The sequence below is a fragment of the Poromitra crassiceps genome (genome assembly GCF_964638095.1).
Source record: "Poromitra crassiceps genome assembly, chromosome: 4".
NCBI classification, from domain to species: domain Eukaryota; kingdom Metazoa; phylum Chordata; class Actinopteri; order Beryciformes; family Melamphaidae; genus Poromitra; species Poromitra crassiceps.
The window spans coordinates 43,433,341-43,443,340 of record NC_139626.1 but is presented as its reverse complement, the minus strand read 5'-3'; the positions used below and the strand labels follow the sequence as shown (position 1 = coordinate 43,443,340).

Sequence of the window (10,000 nt, the reverse complement as noted above, 5' to 3'; positions counted from 1 at the left end):
CGGGGTACCACAGGCCCGTGCTGAACACGGCGTACTTCACGCCCAGGATGTGCGCGATCACGAAGCCGCACATCTCGTTCGGGTCCACCAGCAGCAGGTCGAACTTGGCCTCCTTGAGCCGCGTCATGACCTCGACGCTGCCGACCACGGCGTCGCAGTTCTGGGAGTAGTGGTCGAGGATGTCGAAGAGCTCCAGGAAGGTCAGGCGGCCCGAGAAGATGTTGCTCACTTTGGACTGCAGGAAGTCGTCGGCCGTGGTGCTGTTGAAGATGCCCGGGTAGCGCTGGAAGTGGTAGTGAGGGGAGGGGGGCACCTCGCGCCCCTCCGAGACGAGGAAATGGGTCTCGTGGCCCTCCTGGTGCAGCGCGGTGGCCAGCGTCTTGAAGATGTAGAGGTGCGACTCGAACATGATGGGCGGGACCACGATCACCTTGGCAGCCCACGACGCGCCGGGGCTCCCGAAGAGGAGGCCGAGGGGGAGCAGGAGGGATAGAGGTAGGTGCATGGCTGAAGGGATAGAGACAGGAACAATGTTAACACTGCACACAACATCAAAGACAACAAAGAACAGGACAGTCGTTAAAATGCTGCGTGGCCATCAAACCAATGGAGCGCCACAGGGACGTTCCCTCGTGACCTCTCAAAGTCTATGGGTTTATAGAGAACCGCAGGAATGAGTCCGGAAGTATACTTCCTGGTTCGTTAGGGGAAAAGTGAATGGACGTTTTAGAATGGGAATTTCACTTAAATGCATAAAATAAGGTATGTGGTTAACAAAAGTTTATGGAAACGCGAATTTGGGTTCAGCAGGATAATATTCACCAACGTTAATCACTTTTAGGACTTTTGGAACGTAAATGTGTGTTTTTTTAAACGCGATTTTTAGAAAACGCTTGAAAAAGCCATATAAGAGATTAACGTTTGTGAAGATTCTCCTGCTGAACCCAAATTCGGCTTCTCACAAACGTTTGTTAACCACAGACATTTGATGCATTCAAGTAAAATCCCCATTCTAAAACCCCATAGACTTTTCCCTTGACGAACCAAAATGGCGGCGATTTCTGTGACCTTTCAGCGAGATCATCACCACTTTATGATTTTTTGGCAATCGCACTTTTATGCTTCAAAAATCATAAAATGGTGTTCATTTGTGAAGATGATCTTGCTGAACACAAAGGTCGCCGTTTCATAAACGTCTGCTAACCGCAGAGCTTATTTCAGGCATCTGACCAAAAATCCCCATACAAAAATCGCATTGACTTCAAGACGAGGGAACCCAGCGCCATGCTAACTTCCACGTTGGGCTACAAAAAAATACGTCATCCCTGCGCCACTCGATATCAATCCAGGCTGCTCCACAGGTTTAGAAACGGCAGGGAGGATGAAGCATTACCAAGAGCAAACAGAAGCTACATCAATACAACAATACAAGCTTGAAAAAGCTTTGCTTGCTGTTTGCTCAAAGGGTTCACCCCACGTTTGTCTTAAACCTCCAGGGAGGAACCTCATATGAATGTAACACCTAAACAATAGCTGATACGAAAGTTCAGTCAGGAGGAGCAGAGAAGTGCCTATCCGGGTCTCAGGAGAATGATTTGGGGGAAAGTACAGCTTGCTCTCTTCAACTGGCACACCTCGCATTAGTCACCATGATGCAGGGAAGGCTTGATCATCGTGCCCTGTAGGGCTGGGTATTGGTTCAAATTTCAAGAATCGATTTGATTTCCGATTCACAAGGTTCCGATTCGATTAATTCGATTCCGATTCGATTAATTTCAATATCGATTTGGTTAGTGATACTAAAACATGTTTTTTTGAGCTGTAACCTGAATTACATGACTGTCCAGTTACAGTATGTAACACAGGGGTTCCCAACCTTTTTTGCACCAAGGACCGGTAGATACATGGGGGGGGAAAGTTGCGGACCGGTTGTCAATTTTAATGGTTTTAGTTACACATATATTTACTCACCAGCTGGGGTAAATAACAGCCTTTTCATCTGTCAATAAAGACACTTTTACAATTATGCACAGTGATTTGATTTCAGCCTATATAATTTCTAAAAGTAGATATTAATGATCAAACATTTCCATTTATGTAGCCTACAGTATTTATGTTTTTGTTTAAACTACAAACATAAATAAACGTCAACTTGAAACTATGTTTCAACTACCACACACAGCCTATAATATTATAGCCTATGTTTATTTAAAAAAAAGAAATCGATCTCTGGATATATGAATCGATATCAAAGGATTAAAATAAAAATCGATTCAAAATCGGATAATTTTTTTTTTTAACCCAGCCCTAATGCCCTGTGCTTCAAACATCACGCCATGGGAATACCTTCAATGTGAATGGCGATAAGGATTCCATATCAGAAAGAGTGTTGAAATTGCCCATCCATAAATGATGTGCACCCAATTGACCTTTGCCCCCTTGCCTCCACACTTCACTACTCCCCCCCCCCCCCCCCCCCCTTCCTTCCTCCTCACGAGTCTGTGCACAGCCGTCACTGACATGGAGTGGGCCGCGGCACCGACGTCATTCTAAACCCTCCGGCCGCGCTCTCCACAAACACACACACAAAGAGCCTTTTCTAATGCCGCCATGTCATATGCCCACTCTCATTCTCTCTCTCTCTCCCATCATTCTCTCGCTCTCCCATCAATTATCCAACTCTTCATCATCTACAATGCTTAGGGGAAAATACAGTGCTATAGAGAGCCAAAGTGAACCTCACTTCCTGCTTCAGCACTGTACCAGAGATTTTCATCCGCCATTTATTTTCCCATAGACATTTCGTAAAACGCTTATAGAAAATAGTTGTACTTGTTCAAACCAAACGGTTCAGATATATTTAGAAACAGGAGAGACCACAGAGCGTTTCAACTCGGACCAAAACGTTAAAATAAATTGCCGATTTAAATCAAATATGTTTTTAGTTTTGGTCCGAGTGAAATGTTCTATGGTGTCGCCCGATTCTAAATATAGCTGAACCGTTTGGTTTGACCAAGTAAAACTATTTTTTATAAGCATTTTACAAAGTGTCTATGGGGAAATAAATGGCTGATGAAAATCTCTGGTACAGTGCTGAAGCAGGAAGTGACGTTCCACTTTGGCTCTCTATACAGTGCTCTGCCATGGGCTGTTGGGCACGTGCCGACTCGTGGGAAATTGGGGAAGCTGTACAGGTGATATTCCTTAAGGACGTGTTGAGTGTGGCCTTTGACCGCGACTCGTCACATGATTTCCTGTAGTGTTAAAAGCTATCCCTAAGGAAAAGACATAGGGTGGTGTATAGTGATTAGTGAGGCCATCCTCCAACCAGGAGCGCCCTCTCATTGAGGTCACACACAAAATAAAAATAAAAAAGACCAAAAAAACATACTACTTTTTTTTTCTTGATTTCAAGTCATGTTTAGCCTGGGGAAGTGAAAACGTTCATTCAATGTTTAGACTGCTAAAATAGGAAAACAGTATTTCCCTGTGGGTGGTTGTATAAAGTACTGACAAAAGGGGCTATATACTTTTACTCATTTATAGCCATCATACTTCCCCAATTCAACCATGTGAAAGCTTGGGTAAGTAGAAAAGTTCCGTTTGTTGTTTAGACTGGGAAGATAAGGAAGATGTACTCTGTTCAAAGTCCGTGCTGCTATGTCTACAATACTCCCCCCCCCTGTCCTCCCCACAAGGTGTCTCTCTCAGAAACAACTCAGTCCTGTCTCCAGAGAACCAATACCTCCTCCTGAGGGCATTACCGTTCCCACTGAATCCATATCAAATGGCACGGCACATAATGCTTATAACGATAGCATCTAAACTGGGAGTGCGTCCGCCATCTGTGTATCCTTTATATGGGGTTTCTCCCCGTGAAACAGCTGGGCCCTGGCAGGTAGGGGACTCACGGCGGCCGCCATTTTGTTTAGCATTGTTCGAAGGATATGGTTACAAACACCTCTCGGTCCAGACTGTTGACTGTAACTATAGAAACCAGCCGCTGTCTACTGAGGACCGCTATGCGTCATGACCATGGTCATGACTTGAGTTACTAATGATGGAGTCTGGTTACGCGGCACACAGGGAGGGCTGAGGAAGTCACCTGGCCGAAGAGCGTTAGGGGACGAGACGAGAGACGACGCAAAAAGTTGAAAACAATAGAAGAAGACACAAAAGGTTTGGAAACACCTTCAGGTCAACAGGTGATCATATACGCCTACAGTTTGTCTGTTACAAAAACAAAATTACCTTACAAAAGAGATTATTGTGCTAACTTATGGTAAAAAAAAAAAAAAAAAAAAAAGTAGGCCAAGTTACGGCAAGTAAGCAATTTAAAGACATCACTGGGTCATTTCTGATCCGAGTTTGTCATTATTTGTGGACATTTTAGACGAAATGATTAACAACACAGAAATCGTGTAAGATTATATTGACAGAAACTCCGATCATATCTCCGTGTTCATTTCAGATCCATTAGCGCCGTACAGCGTACCACTATGGATTATTAAATATCAAACTAATCACAGAATTCCCGGGGGGAGTGGAATGTCATTCATTGAGGCCGACGTAAAATATTAATTACACAGTGATTATTATACCCCTCTAATACCCTAATGTAGCATTCTGTGAGTGTAGCACAGAGAGGAGCTGCCCTGCTGCAACACAGCGGGGGTTCATTAGCTCAGTGCCCCCTGCTGAGAGCGAGCGGAGATGTGACTGAACAAGAGCTGATATCAACTCACCACAAGTTTGGACTTTTTTTTACCTCATCATATCTTTCAAAGGGAGCACGATAAGCTGAAACAGAGGCAAACTTTGTCCGCACAGATCCAAGATGAACCGTGGGTGGCTGTATTTGCCAGGTGCATTTCAAAGATAAGCTAAGCCTGGGGGGGGGGCGAGCGACGTAAAGGTCTCCAACTTTGGTGGAAACAAAAGTGAAATGGAGAAAACACTGTGACTCGCACATGTGGAAGCACCTGAGAGGCTGTTTATAATGCCAACATGGTTTCTCTGCTCTCCCTTATCTCGCACTGCTTCATCAACATTTGATAGAAGCGCCACTCTCTCTCTCGCGCGCGCGCGCACACACACACACACACACACACACACACACACACACACACACACACACACACACACACACACACACACACACACACACACACAGGATCTAAACTAGGATCTAAACTGGGCAAAGCATGTTAGCTGTGGCCCTGTGCTCAAGAAGCAAACGATGCTATCCGTTGCTCACAACCGATAGCGGTTTGATTGGTGAAGAGGAGGATATTTGTGTTGTGGGTGGAATAAGCCTAAACAACTGATCCAGATCACCTGTTATGGTATACACACACAGTGCAGTAATGTTCATGACCAACACTCTCCACCCAGCAGGAAGGACCTTCTGCTCTAAGCACCTAGTAGGAACTGAGAGTGTGGATATGTGATGGCCTAGTGGACCTTCAGCCCCCCGAGAGATCCACTCAAGCACACTGACTGACTGACTGATACAGGTGGCCGCTGCTCTCTGCTCTCTGGTTCCACACTTTCCATGCAGGCCTACTGCCAGTATCAGACCTTCATCCTACTCCTCAGCCAGCCCCATCCTCCACCTGCACACCCCTCTTCTTCTGCTGCACTTTCCTCAGCCCCATCCTCCTCCACCTGCCCACCCCTCTTCTTCTGCTGCACTTTTGTCAGTTTCTACTTTAACAACTTTCTGTACTGTAGGTTACTATTTTCATTTACCTTCACTGCCCCCCCCCCCCCCTCCAAAGCATGCGCACACACACACACACACACACACACACACACACACACACACACACACAACAAAAACAAGTTAGACAGGCTCTGTCTTTGCCACTGCAGGTGTCATACTTGTCACTACTAAAGCAGGTTAGCAAGGTACATCAGCAACATCCCATCTAGTGGTATATTGATTAAACCATGATGTGTCTGTGATCATCATAAGGCAACCACTTGCCAATAACCTATGACAAAAGTTTCAGAAACGCACAAATCTATGCTTTATTTTCCTTAAAAGACCCTATTTTCATACATTATTTTGGCAATAATTGATGTGATGATGAATTTATGATGAAGATATGTCGGCCTTACGCCTTACAGCATGCGTAAACAATGAAGTCAGTTTAGATAGTGAGTTTACCCTCACTATCCTAAAGCTAACAGTTATTATTATAATAGGCTATATGTTGCCCAAAGCTAACACATTAGGCCTATAGCTAATGTTAGTTCTGGGCAAAGGCACACCTTTGCACATAGTGGTTTAGGTATCCATCCAGCCAATGCCAACAAGGCTTTATAGGGGGGTGGGGGGGGGGGGGGGGCTCACTGTGAATCACCAGTTTAACTCAGGAGAGTGCCTGCATGTTTGGCAACAATTACTGGCATATCTCAAATTCCCTACTACTCCTGTGTGCTTGCATCTGCCACATTTAAGCCCCATGCTCAGTTGCCTGCTTGGGCCATTGTAGAGTGATCTCACATTGTGTTTTGCTCTACACGTGAACAGATGCTTTAGCAGGCTATAGCTACAGTTCCATCTTTACAAAGCAACTATATGCCAGTGCTACACTGACACTCTGGGGGGGGGGGGGGGGTTCAATGTTTATTCTAAACAAGCAAGCATTTGTATGTAGGCTACTATGGATGGCATTCATAATACATTTTAATAATTAAATTAATGTTGGACATACTGTAACGTTAGGCCTATAGGCTACTTGCAGACATTACTGTTGACGGCATGCATTAGGCTACCAATGTCCAAAAATACAAATTAATCTAGAATCTACACATAACATAGTATGCTACAAATATAAAATCACCTAGCCTGCATGGCATGCTATAGGCTATATTTGGAGGCCTCGCCATGCAGACCGGTGTTGCATGTCAGGTGTCACTTGCAGTGTAAATGCAAAGGGCTTCTAACGACGTTAGGTGAGCAGCCTAGATGCGCTCGTCGGAAAACCACCGTCCTTGGTAGCTGTTATTCTGCACTGCAGGCCAGATAGAAAGGACGATAGATAGGCCTACCGCTTCCCAGACACAGATGACCTTAGATTTCAGGACCTGTCAGACTATAATGTTATATAGCAGCTACTCATTGGGAAATATTGGGTCATATAAGCGATAAACTCCAATATTTAACCCACTGCAATCAAGTAGGCTAGGCATAATGGAAATGATTAACCCCAGGCTATGGTTTTCATCTCATCACAAGTCCAATTCTAACAGCTCCTAAATGCTCATACCTTGGCCTACTTTTTTCATTTGTCATTGACAGTGCAAAGTTTGTTTTGCTGTAAACAAACCTATAGGCTATGTAAACAGGAATGCCAACGCATTATCTCCAGTGATTGTATTACACGTGGAAAAACCTGATCAGCCTGCCTACTAGAAATGATAGTTACAGACGCTACAAATATCACAGCAAAAGTCAGGCTCTATAGGCTAACGTCACGTCCCTTTCTGTCCCAGAGATACGATACAACACACTTGAATTATTTGTGTTACTCGTAATGATGAGACAGAGCAGGCTTGGCTAACAACACACCTGCCTCTCAGGAGGTTTCGACCGCCCGTCTCTCACCGGGGTGAAAAAGGGGGAAAAAGTTAGTCTTATAGTAATTGAAAATAGCTGACAGCTACTGTCCCCTATAGCCTAACCCATTCTTAACTGCGTCGTGTGAGTAGATATGGACTGCTGCGCGTTGCGTGTTTTCCAGAGTAGCACCTTGACCGAGCTGCTGCGCACCTGTTGTGATAGTGTGAATGGCATTGCAGTTTACCTGTAGCGCGTCTCTTACCTTGTTACTGGACTGACTGTGGGAGGAGTGACACCAAATAGTCCACAAGTTCCTTGGAATGGAATTCACACAAGTGCCCGAGGAATAAAACAAACTATATATATAAAAAAAAGGTGCAGAGGGTTAAGGGGAAAATGTCTGTTTAAAGCGATAAGTAAAAATGGGTCCCCTGGTACCGCAGAGGAGCGGGGAGGACATCAGGCAAAACTCCAGTGTCTTCCACAGAGGGGCGTGGCTAGTGCTGCTGTGGCTATGGAAAGACCACCTCCTTGGGAAAGACGGGGAGGGACAGAGGGACAGTGATTGGTTGTCTCTGTGCCTTACCTTTACAGGTGAGTCCATCCATGGCCATGTTGACACTGTCAACTCTGAGAAGAGGCTACTGTATCATCAGGCTAAGCCAGTTCTGGTGAAGCCACCTATATAGTCATGTCACCCACTTTTGGGGGCTAAATTATGGGTTAGGGTACTGGTTAGAATTAGGCCAATTTTCTCAAATAAATAAATGTTGGTTGACTTGAGTTTATTGTACTCTGGTCTGTATAATCATAGCCCCCCCCCCCCCCCCCCCCCCCTTTGTCCCTTTCTAATGCAATGCTGAGTGGTCTAGAAACAACAGGCCTTCTCATACCCCCCCTTGTGTGTGTGTGTGTGTGTGTGTGTGTGTGTGTGTGTGTGTGTGTGTGTGTGTGTGTGTGTGTGTGTGTGTGTGTGTGTGTGTGTGTGTGTGTGTGTGTGTGTGTGTGTGTGTGTCTCTCGGAGATGCTTTTTTTTTGCAAGCCCAAGTCAAATCTCAAGTCCCTATGGATGAGCGTTCTATCATCTGCTGCATGCCAGCCGGTCTGCTTAGAACACTGCATAGCTCAAACTAAGGAATTCAAAGCATGAACTGTATTATCCTCACTCCTTATCTATTAGAATACAGCAGCAGCAATGATTAGAGATGACATTAGTAGACATTTCCTTAATGTTAATGCACCAAAAAAATTGAAAAGAAAAAAAAGAAAGATTGTTCACAAGTCCCAAACCTTCAAGGCAAAGTCAAGTCTCAAGTCTTTGAGGACGAGTCTCAAGTCAAGTCTCAAGTCACTGTGTGTGTGTGTGTGTGTGTGTGTGTGTGTGTGTGTGTGTGTGTGTGTGTGTGTGTGTGTGTGTGTGTGTGTGTGTGTGTGTGTGTGTGTGTGACTTAAGTGCGACTCAAGTCCGAGTCTCAATTCCAAGTCCCCATCTCTGGTGTGTGTGTGTGTGTGTGTGTGTGTGTGTGTGTGTGTGTGTGTGTGTGTGTGTGTGTGTGTGTGTGTGTGTGTGTGTGTGTGTGTGTGTCTGAGTGTGTGTCTGAGTGTGTGTGTGTCTGAGTGTGTGTGTCTGTGCTCGTAAAAGATTGATGACTCGGAGCTGGAAGATACAGTTTCTAATGGTGGTGGAATCCAGCACAGTGTTCTATTAAAACCATATTGGTAATATCTTTCTAATCAGCTCGATAATTAGCTACCTACCTGTAACGCGTATCACGCCATCTGCACCCATCCCTGTGTGTGTGTGTGTGTGTGTGTGTGTGCGTGCGTGCGCGCGTGCTAAACAATGGTCATATCTTTAAACTAAAAAAGCATAAAAAGCATGTAGCCTACTGCGGAAAACAGAACAAGCTGACATTAACGTGAAAGAAGATTGTGTTTTAGGGAGTTCATTCAATCAAATCATCGTGGACAAATACTGGTCCAGGTCCACTGTACACTAGTCTCGCTGGCCAGCCTCCCCTCCCTTCCGTGACAGTTGTCTGGCGGCATGGAAACAGGCTACTGGGATAAGCCCTCCCTTGCTCTAGTCTACAGCTGCTCCCTATTGGAGCGACTGTTTCAGTCGCGGCCGGATGTCCGCTCCCGGCTTATTACAAACTCTGTCATTGGCTCCGACCATGTCAATCAGAGCGGCTTCTGCTCCCTCCTCCCTGTGTGTCGCTGTAAACAGTGCCCTGCCCCCTCAGTGAAAACAACAACGCTAACTAGCTAGCAAGCTAACGGCAGAAACCGGTTCCATGTCGCTGTTCCGACCTCCCGCTGTTCCGACCTCCCCTCTGCCAGCCCCCATGCCTAAACCTAACCTCCCCCAGACCCTAACCCAAAACCTAACCTCTCCCACCCCCACGCCTAAACCTAACCTCCCCCAGA

At 45.6% G+C, this 10,000-nt stretch overlaps 1 protein-coding gene across 1 annotated transcript in view; it reads right to left on the bottom strand.

Annotated features, from left to right (window-relative positions):
- ugt8 (UDP glycosyltransferase 8) overlaps positions 1–7,952 on the bottom strand; it is a 27,425-nt gene extending 19,473 nt beyond the window's left edge. Inside the window, exons 1-2 of the mRNA XM_083635196.1 lie at positions 7,833–7,952; positions 1–507 (exon numbers count right to left, since the gene is read on the bottom strand). The exon at positions 1–507 is cut by the window's left edge and continues 326 nt beyond it. Of these exons, the coding sequence (XP_083491322.1) occupies positions 1–505 (505 nt within the window). The 5' untranslated portion in view covers positions 506–507; positions 7,833–7,952. The remainder of the gene's footprint in view (positions 508–7,832) is intronic.
- Between the last annotated feature and the right edge of the window lie 2,048 nt (positions 7,953–10,000).